Source organism: Copadichromis virginalis, linkage group LG2 (genome assembly GCF_057382275.1).
Source record: "Copadichromis virginalis isolate Kocher_CV1m ecotype Utaka linkage group LG2, C_Virginalis_male_GT1.1, whole genome shotgun sequence".
Taxonomy (NCBI): domain Eukaryota; kingdom Metazoa; phylum Chordata; class Actinopteri; order Cichliformes; family Cichlidae; genus Copadichromis; species Copadichromis virginalis.
The window spans coordinates 6,553,004-6,569,996 of record NC_140619.1 but is presented as its reverse complement, the minus strand read 5'-3'; the positions used below and the strand labels follow the sequence as shown (position 1 = coordinate 6,569,996).

Below are 16,993 nucleotides of genomic sequence, written 5' to 3'. Positions count from 1 at the left end.
TCTGAAGCAGTCTTCTTCCCCAATGTCTGACACCAACAAAACATTTTTGGCTATAAACTGCCTCTCCCTGGTATTTTTCTCTTTTTCTGATCATCCTCTGTAAAATCTAGAGATGATCGTGCCCATCTGGCACAAAAAAAAAGAAAACGTTAAAGAAGAAGACACGTTTCTTTAATATTTCAGGGAGGATGATTTTTGTTATCTTGCTTGAAAACAGCGTGAAACATCATCACTGCTACTTGTTCTATTCTGTTTACTAAATACTCAGAGATTTTTTGCATGTACAGTAGATTTATCCACAAGCTTACATTGATGTACTGTCCCCAGTCCCCAATCTGAAAGCCATAATAAAACATTTAGCTTGCATTTCTTGAGGTTGCACATTGTGGAATTTGAGGTGCGTTTAAGGTCATTTTCCTGCAACAAGAACCCAAAGCATGGTCAATCTAAAATGGTGCTACAAATGGTGCTGCAGTTTGAGAGTTCTTTTCATGAAAATCTGCACTTTTTTGCTCCAAATATATCGTTGTTCAGTGTAGCAGTCTGCCATTCGGACTTCCGGTTGAGCTTTGATGGAGTAGGACGCGATTAAATTGTTATTTATTTGCGCTTTTTGGGCATATTTCCAGTCCTGTTTCGGTTTGTGGATTGTCTTGTTGAGAAGTTTTACTCGGGCCGGCGTAAAATGGCAGCAAAAAATGTTAAAACCCGCAGTACTATTCAAACACATCTGAGGCCTGGTTTGCAAACCGCGACCACACCCTCGAGTGAGCCGTCGTCTCCTGCAAAGCCCCCCACATCTCAAGCTAATCCTGATATTGAGGCGCTCAAGGTCGAGTTGCTGGCTTTGCTGAGGAAAGATATCGCCGACATCTTTAAAAAGCAGTCTGCCATTCATCTGGTTTGTTTGGATGTTGTTTGGATGCCAAACTTCTGATTCCATTAAGGTTATTTCTATGAAATCGTGGAGACCTACTCCAAATGTCTATTTAAGAAAAAACTATTTTTATTTGGTTTTCTAGCAATTATTCAAGCAGCTCTTTCAACCTGACCTCTACTTTCTGTTTACCATGTCTTAATTCCATTACAAAGTAAGAAAGCTTCTACTTAAAAAAAAGCTATTTTCTTGTAGTCAAGCTTTGTGGGCATCAATTATTCTCTGTTCTTTAGAGTAGTAGGCAGCTGCTAGTTGTTGGGACAAGGTTTTAGGAGTCTGAGTGTTTATTAAGATGTGAAATGTGCATCCCCAGGCCTTTCCATAATTCTGACCTAATACGAAAATAGGCCTAACAAGCAACTGTAATCAAGGTTGGAAACCTTGGCAAAACTTATGTGAGAGGTCAAATCTTCTGGGGTGCCCAAACTTTTATTTTGCACCAAAATTATATAAAACAGAAAGTGCTCTAATCTTGCTTAAAATATTCAAAGTAATGTTTCATATTTGTCTTTTTAGACATCAGTTTATTATCTACTTACACACAACTATTCACAGTAGCAGTAATTTTGACCAGGGGTTCCCAGCCACTACTGTCACCACTACAGAGAGATTATAAAATCATTCTGATAAGCAACGTCAGTGTCAACAGCAGAGTGCAGGGCTTTGTCTGCATGTGTTGAATTTTTCTACTTGATGAAGTCTGTTTTGTTTCTTACTTGCTTGTTCCACTTGAACCGCTAAAGTGCTGCTTTTTCAGCTTTAAGATCAGCTTTTGTTTGACTGCTAATCCCTGACCTGACCCATTTCATACAAACTGCAACCGTCAAGACCCACAGTTAACCTTAGCGTCAACGTGATGACCGAGTGACCCTGAGACCCACCTCTTCAAGGATACTGTCGCCTGGCAACCCTTCAGAAGTGCTTTAAAATGGCAAATCCTGCCATCTTCCTCACAGATGGTGTGAGGAAGCCGCCCCTTTAACACTCCTTGCTGCACCCGTCTCTTTTCCTGGTGGATTTTTTTTTAATGCAAGGCTTCCTCAGGAAATAACAGTGAGTGGTGGAGTTGAATCATCAGTGTCAGTGGGTTTTTTGGGTGTGTCAGACTAATTCCGGGCTGTTCAGATCCCTGCAGATGTTCCCGTGATAGCTGTTTACAGCTTGCCAGCCTCTCAGGGACCTGCCAGTAAGCAGGTTGGTGTCCCAGAGTCTGTCACAAGCTCATTATTCAGTCGCCTGGAGGTTTAGCTTCATTGCATTATATTACCAGTTGTTAATTACCCACCTGAACCCGTCACTCGTCTCGAATGGTAAGATACACGCAAGTTCTGGTTTCCCAGATTTTCGTGTTCTCATTGGATTATTAATATGATTGACATGCCGAAAGCAACAATAACAAGCGATTTGCATTTTGAAATTTGCAACCAATTAAATTGTTAGTTAACAGTTTTTAATGAGCAAGCTGTATTTTGTGCATTATAACTAATGAATTGCAGAGTGCATGCGGATACTTGTGTGCAAGTAGCTGCAATGTTCTCCGCGCTTCATCTCTGACAGATCTGTAGAAGTTACTAGAGCATATTGGCTGAGGATCTTTATAATCTTCCTCAGCCAGAAAGAAGTTGTCAGTCGAGAGGAAAAGAACAACGCGAACACCTGTTTTCTCTGATGACTACATGCTCGGAGATTAGTTAGGATTCAACAGATATTCTCATCTTATTTGCAATAACTCTCTTAGGAGAGGTTTACTCTCTCAGTAATACAGTATATATTTTGCCAAGGTAAACAATACCATTAGGATTTTGTGGCAAAACAAATATTATAGAAGGAAAGCTGCAGTCAAAGGGGGTTGTGGGAATACAGGGTTGCAATAATTCTTTTTAAAAAGATGATTGCTTTTTCTTGCTGTTGTGAGGAGTAAAGCTACTGCATGCTCTCGCTTCCCCTGAGATTTCCGTATTCCCTTTGAGCCGGGTGTCTCTCTGCACTCAGGTGGACATAATGCATGAGGAGCGCTTTTCTGTCACATACGGCTCATCTATTGTTCTGGTTGGGAATATTGCCGCTGTGTGTCAAAGAACGGATAAAGACTGAAAGCAATTACTTCAGTGTGGTAAAGAAATTGTGTCTGTCACCACTTGATTTGAAATGCAGCTCAACACCAAACACACCTTATACATAAAAAGCACACCTCCAATCTACCTTGTTAAAAGAAGACTTGGACCTGTCAACCCGCGGTGCATTAGTCTGCAGGAAAACCTTTCAAAAGCATTACCATTGCACATCAAAGAGGGATCTCTTCAAACACAAGTCTAGTTTGCCTTGCGGTATTATACCATGGCCCTGCTGTCTTTGGGCTCAATTTGGTTTTTGATCGGTTGTGTGTTCTCTTTCAGACGGTCAGCACTGACCCGTATCCAGTGAAGCTCCACTATGACAAATCTCATGACCAGGTGTGGCTGCTCAGCTGGGGAGACATGGAGAAGAACTTTCCTACCCTGCAGGTGTGTCCGTGGTTCACTAGTTAATTATATTTCAATGTTTTTCTCTCCTCTGCAGTCCTTGTCCATTTTCGTCCTTGTAAAACGGTTGAAAGCAGTGAGTTATATAAACAAGCACAGAGATGCAGACTATCAAGGCAAAGTTCGGATAGTTCACATGCTTTAAAATGTATTATGTTCACCAACTGTCAGAAAATTGTGAAAAATACCAATCATGTTGTCCCAGAGTCCAAGGCTGCTCATTTTTCCTTTACCAACAGTGCCAAATTATCTGGTCATTAATTTTCTATTACTCAACGAACCCTTTCAGGATTCTATAAATAAAAAGAGCTGATAGAGGAACTTAATATCTTCCTGCTGATTATATTAAATACCCTGTGTGAAGATAGGCATGTGTAAGCTGTAAAATCAGCAATAAGGAATAACTATTAGCATAACATTACCAACAAAGCCAATCCAGAAAGCTACAGGTGATAAAAACAAACAAACAGATCTTTTCTCCCTACAACAAATTCAGTGACTTCAGCTGTGCATTATTTGACAGTTGAAAAAAAGATTTTATTTTTATTTATTTATTTATTTTTTAGAAAGAGGGGCAATACATATTAATGAACATTTTAACAAATGTAAATATGCCAGATTATAGCCTTGGGCTAATTTCCATCTGCATCCCACCTTTACTTTCATTGCTTCTCCCTTAGAGTATATTTTAAGTTAATTAAATGCACTTTGAGTGCAGCAGGCATTAAGGCTGTAGTAGTTTTTGGTTCTGAACCACTACACATAAATCCAGGCACATAAACTTCTGACCACAAAGGTAGAGTGTTGTATCATTAAAAAGTTAAATTAAAATATATATATCAAAAGATGGTGCTTTTATTGCACATCAGGATTGGTCCATCTCATTCACACTGCTCTTTAGATATCCTGTTCTGACCACTTGTGTCTCTGCGAACAGCAAACATTAACTTGTTGGGTCAACATCAAAATGACCCAAATTTCATGTAATAATTTTTAACATGATACTCAAGATGAAGGGTTGCTGAGCCAGTGTAGCACATATTGCATACTTCAAGTGGTAAAACAGGACCTCTGGGGAACACACTGAAAATAGCACTCGCGCTATTATAGTATTAACTAAATCTGCTGTTTCTTTCTTTCTTTAAATTCTGGAATTCACTACACTTATTGATTGCACCTTATAAATACTCTTTGTATATGTTCAATTTTGAGGCCTTTGCTATAAATGGAACAAATATTTAATGAGTGTGTTTTTTAATTGTTTCCTTTGAGTCAAATTGAGCGGTTTCATTGGAAATTCTAGTTTGTCATCAGGAGCACAGAGATTTGTAATGCAGGGATTTGGTCTGTGGCAATTTGCCTTCAGCATTGTGGTACAATCAAAGCAAACCCTGCCTACACACAACCACATGTCTACACGCTTCCATGCATGCATGATGATTATTTAGACACCAAGGAATATAGCACACATCACCTCCTACTGAGAAGCTCCAGCTACTCAACAGCACGAGGAGAGGCTGAAGAGTTTTATCTGTTAAAAAATGCTGGAAACCTTTGCAGCTTTCTGATATTAGTCCCTTTCGGTTCATTGTTAGCTCCAAGTAAGTATGATTTAAAGACTTTAATGAGGAGAAACCAGCAGCACTGAGTGTATTCATCAAGCTCATTTTAAACACCCACCTGCTTCTCTGTTGGTCTTCACCAGGTGATCAATCAGGCCAGCGGAAGAGTCTCCCACCACACCGTTCACACACAACCGGTCGGCAGGCGCTTCGACAGAGTGGACGATTTCTTCATTCCCGCCTCCAGCCTCATCATTAACCACATCAGGTACATCCAGCATGATCCAGCAACATTCCTAATGTAAATTGATTTGCAAATTAGGTTCACCCCTTTGGCATTTAATTCACTTTACTTAAAATCTCTTCAAGACTCAATACAATAATTTGAATGAGCATTGTTTTGCGCTACTTGAGTGGGTTTTTGGATCAAGGCCACACAGTTATCTGATGAAACTGAACTGGGCACCCTGAAACTGATTATACAATTCCTTATTTTTTAAATAAATTCAAAAGACTAACAAGAACCAGCATAAAAAATCACAAAAGAGTTGCAGAAAACAATAAATAATATAAGCATATTATAAGTATTAGAAATTTTAAATATGTCAGTGTACTCTTTGCTTTACATTTCTTGGCAGTATCTCAAAGGACACTTGCTGAAAGTCGCAGAATCCTTACAACTGTTAAATATCCTTTGACTGTTTAAACTCTGGTTTGGCCACGAAGAAAAAGGCCAAAGTTACTGATTTTTTTTTAATCAAATCACTCGGTCATAAAAACTTCCAAAAACAAAGAAAAACTAAATAATCTTAATTTTTCCAACCAACAGATTACCAAAAATATTCAGTTTTCAGTAATAAACAGCAAGTGGCAGAAAATGATCTGCATTCTTCTTGAAAACTTTTTGAACAGTTACCAGATTTCAGTACAGTTGCAAATACTGAATTAATTTCATCAATTATTATTTTATCTTAAATGTTGCTAGGTTGTTTAAAATCAAGTATTTGTCGGCTGTGTTCCTGTGCAGGTTCCTGTGCAAAGACTGTAAATATTACACAGTAGCTCTGGTAGATCTTGTACGCAGTGCTTTTCAAATGCTCAAAAAATAAGAGGACTGACAAATGCAAGTGACTAGCGAGATAGGCATATCACACTGGTAAATTTATAATCCGATTCATTTTTTATAATTTTATAATTCTGTAGATTTAATAATACATCATAATAGATTCTGAATCTACCCCTCAGGGCATGTTAAGCTGTAAGGCATCTTCATGCCTACTTTAAAGTGTCTGGGAGGCAGAAGCTCAGCCCATCCAACTGGTTCACATTCCAAGCCATCAAATACTGCTCTTGGTCAGAAGTCGCTGGGGTGACAGACTTAAACATGTCAAAGGTGTTTAGGCATCGGTGCCCTGATGCAGGGGCTCCTGCAGTATTAGACTCTAAGAAGTATTGTGTATCAAATTCAAATAAAGGAGACACAAGGGCGAGGTGGAGGTCTAGGATAGAAGATGCTAAGGCAGGTTGCAGTTAATCTCCCATTTAGAGCGTTGCTTTTTTACTCAGTGGTTAGTTAAGTTTAGGAGTTTATTATGATTTTCGTCACTTGGTCACAACATTAAGGTGAATATTAAAAATGACATGTAAGCAAATAATCGTGCAGCAAAAATAAGGAGCTGAAAATGAACATCAAAGAGGATTTGTTTCTTTAATGGCCACTTTGGCTCCAAAAGTGAGTCCATCTCTGAAGGAAGCATTTTTGTAACCGGATACAAAAAAACTAAAAGATTGTGGCCTTTATGAATAGTAAACACCCACTCCCTGTTAGGGGTATAGAGGTTTTGACTGACAGATGGGACAAAGGAAAGTGGCTACAGCTGACGGCTGCCTGCTAGGCCCTACCTTTACTAATTTGATTGAAATAGACCTTTCAACCGTTCGGACTCTTTTCTTTTTCTTTTAAGGAAATAATGTAACAAATTTCCGAGCTTGGTGCTAGACATTACCAGTAAATGGTGATTACTTGATAAATCAGCAGCAATACCTGAGGCTTAGGTTTATTTCCAGTTCTGTACAGGATGTCCACATAATGTGCATTAACTTTAAAAACAATTAAATAAGCTATGCCGTTTATAGCTGTTGAAATTTTCCTTTCAGAAACATCATGACCAAAACAGAATAACAACAATTAAATGCAGCTGCCTCTTACACTGATAAAGATATCCCCAAACTCTTTGTGTCAAACGGTTAAAGAGTGGTTTTAAGAATGAATCAGCAATTAGTATTATCATCAAATGCCACTACTTACAGGAGTCATTAGTATTTTCTTTGTTCTCACCGAGATCAAATAAAAAAAAACAACCCAACAAAGTCAGAGAGTGGGGGGGCAGTTTGGCACCTCACCTGCTCTTTATCGCTTTAGTTCATCAACAACAAAGCATAGACCTGCTGAGTGCAGAGTCCATCGAAACGCTGCTTCGGTTTTCACATGTCACGAGCAGCTGTCACACCCAGGCTTAACGCGGATAGAGAAAAGCTTTTCCCAAACGCTTGGCTAATGTCACGGAGAGGCCAGGAACAAGCAGGAGGTCTGGAGGATTTCAGGAAGTTAACGGTCTCCTGCCGAGGAGGAGCACGCAGTCCGGCGTGTGTCTGTGTGGTGGGAGTGTGGGTGGGGTTGCTGGCACAGCTGTAATTAGATCCACTGAGACCTGCAGGGAAGATTGCAGGAAAGTGTGACCATGTTTTCTTTCTTTTTTTCCCCCACAATGTTGTGTGAAAAGTGCTCTCTTTAACAGCTACTCATAATTAAAAATAAGCTTTCTCTTTGGAGGTGCAACTATTATGAATGTTTTTCATATGGCTAAAATCGGACAGTACCTGAGGCTGAAGCCGAGTACTCTTCTGGAGAATGTGTGACAACATGTGAAGCAGGACAAAGCTTTGGATCTATACACATTTTTTATTTGGACAACTGTTTTATTGCAGATAATAGAGAATTAACTGCTACCCCGTGGCTCTGATTTTTCTTTATATATCTGGTACTCACACAGGCATTTATCTGCTGGCAGGAACACAGCATCGATTAGTCGATTAAGCAACATGAGCAGTGTGCGAACGGCCAACATATATTCAGCAACTTCCAGGGATTGTTTAATGACTGGGGATTCCCTCGGCAGCTACTATAAAGCAAACAGGAACTTCCAGGGGCTGTCATTCATTACAGCCATCGACTTGTAGCCAAGCAAATTTACATGTCAGCAAAAGGAAAGAAAAAAAGTGGTTGTTTCTTATTTATGCCCACATCTATAGCACCCTGCAGCTCAAGCTACCCACACTTCTTTTTTTTTTTTCTCCACAAATTTCTAATCATTGCACAGACTCCCTTTTGGCAAAACAAGTCGAGCGAGATGTTGGTTTGATGTTTCTTTTTGTGCTAGAGGATGGGTGAACAAGAATTGCTGTGCTTTAGATATATTTTACTGTTCAGCATCCATTGTCGCTGCTCACGAGCTTTACCCTGAGGATCTTTTACTGAACTGCATAGCAAACATTACTCTGGGGTTAAGTGTTTAGACTCAGCCATTTCTAAAGTGAAAACACTGACACAGAGATGAGTTAGCATGCAAAGCAGCTAGTTGAACATAGCCATCTTGTGCAGAATTGGGGGAAATCTTTTATGCATTAGTCATTGGTACAAACGACAAACAGCAGCTGTCAGTTTGGCACAGAGCAATCCGGGTCTGCACCCCAGCTGTGTTCACATCACAGCAAGGCCAAACAATGTCTGATTATCAATTTTTCATACATGAAAAAAAAGTCAAACCATTGAGAAAAGTATTTGTTTCATCGCATCGACCTTTTGCTTCCAAGCATGTTACCAATATTTCACAGCATTTGTGCACTAGTCATTGATCAGCCACAATATTGATAATAATCCATGGCAAAACAATTTCAGTGTTGTTTGATAGGCAGAGTTGTATTATTGGTCTGTAAATCACCAGCTCTGCCTGCCAGTGGGTGAAAATGGTTTTTCAGATTTAAACTGCACAATACATTTTTCTGATGATTTTCTTCTAGATTCCCCCATCTTTCTTCAGAGCTTATTTTTTAATATAGGTGAGGGACACTATAGTAGAATCAAGAACCAACATGTTTAGTGACGGAGGGCTTTTTAATTGACATAAAACCGCTTTGGTGGTTTCACAGAATTGATTGAATGATCATAAATCTTTGTAAGACTCCAGTGAATCGAATACAACTTATGAAAGTTAACCAGTGTATACTGCCAACAAATTTTACAGTCTAAATTACTCATAAGTCCTGATTGTATAATGAAAACTTTGTCTGATTAATTCATTTGAATGGGCATTTTAATTCTTGGCTGTTCTGAGAATTTGGCTGTATTCACAAGCACTTACTGAGAGAGATGCTAGAGCTTCTTGTTAGGATACAGTGCAGTATTCACAACGCTTCGCTCATTCCACAATTTGTCGTATTACAGTGGTTGTTTCTTATTGAATCTTAGGATTCAATTCATTTTTCACCCTTAAAATTCTACAAATACCTCATAATGACAAAGTGAAGAAGGTTTGCGCACACAGCCACCAGTATAGACCAGTTCGGAGCCAGGAAAAAACAGCAAAGTGTGGTTCATTTCAGTTTGATGTCAACTCCAAATAAAAGTTTATTGTATATAATCATTAGTTAGGCTAGCATTGACTCTGCTAGCCTAACTAATGATTAAGAGAGAAATTCTGAAAGGCTGCTGATATCACTGCTTGCTTCTTATGGAAGTAACACATTCACATATCTGAGCAATAACAACTTGGTAGGATGAGTGAACTGGTCCAGTGTTAGACTCTAACCTTAAATAAAAGTCCAGTCCAGGTAATTAATTTGGATTAGATTGTCCAAGTCTCTTACCGTTTCCCTGCAGCAACCTGCCTACTCTGACCTGTTTCCTTTGTCTTTGCTTTACTTATTCTGAAATTCTTGGTTCCCCTTACAGGGATTAAACTAGTTGTTTTTCAGTGGTGGTCCTCAGTTTCCTTTCAGTCTTAGACTTGGCTAAATCATAATAATAGATTTTTGTATTTTTATTAAATGACAATGAGTAGAGAGTAGCTCTTTAACTGTATGAAGGGGGTGGAGTGCAGAACAGAAAATGGTCAAATAATTCATATTGCAAGTTCTTACAGTAACACTGAGTTACAAAAGGAACAATTAAATCTGCTGTCTTCCTGATTAAATTGGAAAAAAAAGGATTTTTAGTTGTGAAAATGAATGAAAATAAATGGTCTGCTCCACAATTTTTGTGCTAAATGCAGACAACTGTTTTGTAGCACAGTCTAGACTTGGCAACAAAATATGAAAAACTGCTCCATTAATAATAAGACAAGCTAATTAAAGACTATTTAAGATGCCAAAAGCCATCGATCGTTAGCAGCTCCAAACCAACGGCAGGAAATTTTTAAGTAAAAAAAAACAACCCAAAACTAAATGCTGATCACATAATAAGTGAAATATAACTAATTAAGGAGTAAAGCCAGCCTCGCACACGTGAGAAATAGTTGTTATCAGTTTATGCTCACATGTTACAAACCAAAAACTCTGCTTTAGTTGTTTCTGTGACCCTGTGCAATCTCCTGCCTGGCCCCAGTGGACACAATGATCTCTGGATCAATGATTCCCTTCACAGTGATGATAATGTGCTGTGTGGCTTTCAAACAGCCATTTTCTGTTCACAGGTACAGACAGTGTGGTGTTCAAACGGCATAAAAGATGATGAATGACGGCAAGATTGAAGCGCCTGTCAGCATCAATCACCTGGTATTCGCATTTAATTGAGGCCTGTCCGCATATTCCAACTGTTCAGCTGTTAAAGTGTAATGTGCCATTAGGAGGTTCTTTGGGTTTTTCTAATGAGTAGCATTTTCACTGATTGTTGCCCACATATAACACTGCTATGATTCTATTAAAGGGGAAAGTGTAGATGATTTTAGACAGCCAATATGAAGATTGCCAGAGGGCAGAAGATGGCCGTTTTAGTGTTTTAAATGGACCTCTCAGATATGTTAAAGTTTTGCTCCTGAAAATTTATTTAAAATTATGACAGTCCAACAATCTTCATAATTACCTAGTAAAAAAAATCAATTTCTTATTTCAGGTTGACCTTGCCTTATCATCTGCATTGTGCTGGTCGATTTAAGATTTTTTTTGCACCTGCAGGTTAAGCTTCTAGGGGGCATTTTACTGTCAGATTTCTTTAAAAAAAATCAAAAATTACAGAACATTTTCAAATACAGTGCATGACTGTTCAAAGCAAATGACTTGAGCTTTGAACTAACAAGATGTCCTTCTGCATTAATCATCCAAAAAGGCCGGGAAGCTCGAGAAGACAGCCTAGAAACGTATGATTTTGCCCCTCAAATTCAGCTTACAAGCACTAATTGCTAGTCAGTCTGTATTAGAGCACAAATTATAAAGAGTGTAGAACTAAACACAGCTGCAGCTGATAGGATGATGTAGTTGGTCATAAAACAAAAAATTAAAAATGCAATTTGATGATGGTCTAGGATGGAAAAACTAAGAATCATCAAGATTATTATAATTAACATGGGGTGCGATGACTATATACTTCAAATTTCATCAGCAGTTGTTGAGATATTTTATCTAATAGTATGAGTGCTAGAGTTAAAGGTAAAACTCTGGATTAGCAAAGTCAGAAGCTCTTCAAGTCTGTGAAACAAAATTCAAAAAAGTCATGCAGCAATCCAAGGAAAAGGTGTTTAAAAACCCCCTCAAAGTTCTAATGTACTGTTTTTGTGTAATTTTGGTCAAATTTGTCAGCACAACCAGACTGAGGAGACTGTATGTTTATTTATATGGGGATGAGTTTCCATTGAAATCCCTTTTACAACTGGTTTTCAAATGAAAACCAAGTTAAACCCAAAATGTATTTACTTTACCCCCCCATTGGTTCCAAGCAGGTCATGGGAGAAATGCCACCGGCGGTCAGAACTACAATGGTACCTGATGGTCTTCTAATCTTAGCAGAGCAACACAGTGTTGCAGTGGCTAGCACTCATGCCCTACAGTGAAAAGGTCCTAGATTTGGATTGACTGACAGCTGAGCTTTTTTTTGTGGAGTTTGCATATTCTGCCTGTGTTTGAGTGAGTTTTCTCCAGGTACTCACTCCACTTGGTTTAAAGGAAAGCATTGACCAATTACAATCCATAAAGGCTAAAAATGCAAAAGTTGCAGCATCACTAAGGAGGCAAATTTCACCTGCTGACTCGCTAAATCTCATTCTCAGCAATGTGTGGACGTGCTGAGTTGCGGCATTTTGTCAGATAGCCGAGATGTTTGCTGGATGGGGATTATAGGGAATACATTGTGCATTATTTGCAGTTTATGCATCAGAAACTGTATATAGAAATAATATACAACATTTAAACTTGCTTCTACGTTTGTGTTTTGTTTTAACACGGGGTCTGTGGGGATTCATTTGATCTCGAAGGAAGCCTCAAGAGTTTATTAAACAAACTGCAGATTTGGGCAGTTGTGCATTACTGCTTGGACAGTCTTAAATGAGAAAAATGTATCGCTAAAGTCATGCTCAGGTAAACCGAAATATTTTGGATATGTTCTGACCCTACTTTTGTACAAAGTGCTCAACCAGTCAACTGGGTTGGCAGTTTCTTGATTCTTAATTTGGATTTCAGAAGAAAAATGTGATATTGATTAAATCTTTTCTTTGTTTTTCTCTTTAAATTCTCTGCAGATTTGGCCTCATCCTTCATCGAAATGAGCCTGTCCTACACAAGATTGACCTGGAGACGACTTCATATGTGAAAAACATCAGTTTATGGGAGTACAGCTGCATCCCCAAGTCTGTAGCCTACACCCATCTGGGTGGCTATTACTTTGTTAACTGCAGGCCAGACTCTACCGGTGCCACGCAGCCTCAGCTCATCTTAGACAGCGTGACAGACAGCGTAATTGGACAAAACCGTGACATCACTGGCACTCCCTATGTGTCTCCAGACGGCCACTACTTGGTCACTGTCGATGACAGTGATGGCTTGATGAGAATCCAGACGATCTCAGAGCGAGGGCAAATCCAGGAACCCTTCGATATCCACACCAACTTGCACCTATCTGATCTGGCCTTCCAGCGCTCCTTCACCGAAGTCCACCAGTATAACGTTTTCGGCAGCTCCGGCCGTCAAACTGACGCTCTGTTTGTGGAGCTGAGCACCGGCAAAGTCAAGATGATCAAGAGCTTGAAGGAGCCGACCAAGTCCTTTGAGTGGCCGTGGAGCAGCAAGAACAGGATCATGGCGGGCAGCGGACTGTTCGGACAGTACCTCATGACACCGTCCAGAGAGTCCCTCTTCATCCTGGATGGACGGCTCAACAAGCTCAACTGTGAGATCACCGATGTCCTCAAAGGCAACGTGGTGGTGTGGGTGGGAGAGTCTTAGGTCATGACGATGAGACCCAGTGAGCTTTTTCCTTTCAAAGGTACTAATGCACTGAATTCTGTTGCAGATTCTTTAGTTTTGTGGGAGTCCGATAATGAAAACCACAGATTCAGAAACCAAATTGACTTCATCACACGGATGAGGGACTGTCATCCGAAAATGAAAAAAATAAAATAAAATAAAAAATGCTAAAAAAAAGAACAAATATGTGAGGGCATAATTGATTGATATTGTCTTGAAGCCAAGTTTGTTTGTTTTCTTTTCACCTGGGGGTTTGCCTCTACATCAAAGTTGCTTGCTAGTAACATTTTTTTCAGGAAAATTGGTATGAAATCATAAATATGTGCAACTTTGCATTATTATTCGGTTGTATTCAGTGTGTGGGAATGCTGTAGATAATCTCTTAACAAAAACAAACTAAAGTGAATCGGCAGAAACGCATATATACATATATATTGTATACACCCAGATTAAATCTTATAATTTCAATTTTCCCATTCCCAACTTTTTTCCTGTGCCTTCAAGGAAAATTCCCCTCCATCAGAGGAATTAGCATAATTATTCCCAGTGTGACTGCAGACTAATACCTCTTTCTTTGACCCCTTCATTCATGGTGAGTGTGAGTGGTTCCTCACAAATCTACAGCTCTCGTCCATCGAATGCAGCCAAATCTGTCTAATTAAAACGAGCCCTTGCTGTGATCCCATCCTGTTTGAAGTGGAGACTGAGTGGTTCATTATGGTTGTGTGCTCTGTAACCTTTGATCCGAAATTATAACCAGCTTTGGAAGGTTTTGAATTATATAGTTTTTTTTTTCCTCTTCTTTTCATTTATAGTCTAAAGCAGAAAAATGAAAGTCAGTGGTGATGTTAGGTAAATATTGCCAGCTTTACACATTGTGAAATTTAAAATATTTCAAAAATGTTCCTTAGCTAAGAGTCAATAGAGCACTCGTGTGTGAAGAAAATTCTGTCATAATTTTAATATCCCTGGACCAAATAAAAGAAAAGCATCTTAGAGTGTAGCTGAATGTGGAGCACATGCGTAGTCTGCTCTGTTTGACAGCATGTTTCAAGTGAATGTTTTAATGTGAAGTAATGATGAACTAGCACACTGGGGACTGGGGTAGATGTGGTTGTGCCGTGTAGAGGGTCTTTGAGCATGAGAAGCAGCTCTTTCTAGATGCTACTGCAGTAGTCAATGAAACCGTTTCCTAGCTGGACACATTTCTATGCATATTCACCCTAGCACTCTATGACTCTGAATCACAATGGGCAACTGTATCTCAAATTTAGTATGAACTTTTGATGTGTACAGATTATATATAGTCATTCTGTCTTTCCAGTTAAAGCGTATATACTTTGATTTAAATTTTCCTGTTTTAAACCCCGACTCTGCTGATGACGACCTCTGACCTTTCTCTCTGTTAATGTCCTGTACATAGCGGCTGGCTGTGACTCCATTCGTTTCTCATCAGTGTACAGATTCTGCCAGGTTCTGTTCATTTCAGAAAATCAGCACACTCCTTTTTAAGAATGAAAAACAAAACACACAGCTATCATTATGGACATCCTGTTCCCAAGCAGCACATTGTGATCACAAAAACTGATTCCACTTCCCTATAGCCATGTCTCGTATGTTCTTTCATGTGATTGTTATTTATATAGAGAAAACACGCTTGTCATTTTACCCAACAATAAAAAATATATCATGAACCAAGTGTATCGTTGTGTCTTTTTGTTGTTAAAGTGACCTTCTATAGAGGCCGCTTTACAGCTATGGAATAAAGGCTCCTTTAGGAGCCAAGCTGACCGTTATTTATTCTGCAACAAGAACAAGGTCACAAGTCTGTTTTCCCTTTGGGTGCATTTATCTTGCAGCAAAGAATGCTTAAGATAACTGTAAGAAGCAGAAAAAAAATACATAAATTAAGACTTTTTAGTTTCATGCAAAAATGTGTGTGTATTTTTGTTATTGCAGGCCTCAGCCACACAGAGACCAATCAGCTTCCCTAAGCCTGCTGGGAAACAATGTGTATTCCCCCATGGTTCGTGAATGATTGCTGGAGGTTACTGGCTGTGTCAGCTGAAATCAGTCACCAAGAGCGTCCTGCACCAAAAACCTCCTTGTGATTGCTTTGGTCACTAACAGATTACCGCAGTTGCCCATAGTGTGCATGGAAGACAACGATTTATCTGCAAACACTCGCCTGCTGCTTACTGAGAAGTAGTGAAACTTGAAAAAGTGCGACCCAAACCAGAATCGGAGGGGGAAACCCCCCAAAACAATTGAAAATGCATGACTTTTACTATGAAAGCGAACAGTCTTTGCAGACAAGTTAGCATCTTTCATGAATACTGCAAGTGAATGTGACACTTACAGCTAGAAAGAATTGCAATTGCAACCCCTGTCTTCTAGTGAGCAGTGGTTGCCAACAGGTCTCTGTGTGACTGGATCTTAGCTCTCAGGTAAAATGTGAAATGTATTTGACTAACTGAAGGTAAAGAAAGTATATTCTTTGTGTATTTTAGTGATATAGCACCAATATTTGCTTTTCAAGTACTCATTTGCTTAAAAAAAATATTTGTACAAGAAAGTCACTGCCTCCAAGTGCCTGAGGCCATGGTTCTCTACTGGGCAATCGTGGCTCAAGAGTTGGGTGTTTGTCTTGTAACTGGAAGGTTGCCGGTTCGAGCCCCGGCACACAGTCGTTGTGTCCTTGGGCAAGACACTTCACCTACTACCTACTGGTGAGGGGCCGATGGCGCGATATGGCAGCCTCGCTTCTGGCAGTCTGCCCCAGGGCAGCTGTGGCTACAACTGTAGCTTGCCTCCACCAGTGTGTGAATGTGAGAGTGAATGAATAGTGGAATTGTAAAGCGCTTTGAGAGCCCCGAAAAGCGCTATATAAATGCAATCCATTATTATTATTACTTCAAGCAGGGGACTTCAATTATCTTGTTAACAAGTGATGAGCAGGTGGGCTGTGATTTGGACTAGTGGATTGATGAGGCTTCAGCAGCAATGTGGCCATCGTACCAGACTATCGTGGTAAGAAGAGAGCGGAGCTCAAAGGAAAGTTTTCATTTTACGAGTCAATCTGCACCCCAACCCTCACCTATGTTCATTGAGGTACTTCTGCGTCTGCTTAGGATGCCTTCTGGACAATTTCCTTTGGAGGTTTTCCATGCACACTGAACTCAGAGGAGACCCTGGACCTAGAACCCACTGGAGAGATTATATATCTCGTCTGGTCTTTAAGCGCCCCAGGATCCCCCAGGAGTAACTGGAAAGTATGACTAGGGAGAAGGACATTTGGAAAAACCCACTTAGCCTATTGCCACCATTACCTGACTTTAGATAAGCAAATAACAATGGATTAATAGAGGGTAAGTATGTTCAAAATTGTTCAAAATGGCATTAAAATTCATTTTAGTATTTTTTACAAAATCACGTATTATTGAAAACTTCGTATTTGTGTT

The 16,993-nt window shown here is 39.5% G+C and overlaps 1 protein-coding gene across 1 annotated transcript in view; it reads left to right on the top strand.

Moving 5' to 3' along the window:
• fstl5 (follistatin-like 5) overlaps positions 1 to 15,226 on the top strand; it is a 200,923-nt gene extending 185,697 nt beyond the window's left edge. Inside the window, exons 15-17 of the mRNA XM_085469313.1 lie at positions 3,334 to 3,441; positions 5,165 to 5,289; positions 12,809 to 15,226. Of these exons, the coding sequence (XP_085325439.1) occupies positions 3,334 to 3,441; positions 5,165 to 5,289; positions 12,809 to 13,511 (936 nt within the window). The 3' untranslated portion in view covers positions 13,512 to 15,226. The remainder of the gene's footprint in view (positions 1 to 3,333; positions 3,442 to 5,164; positions 5,290 to 12,808) is intronic.
• The last annotated feature ends 1,767 nt before the right edge of the window (positions 15,227 to 16,993 follow it).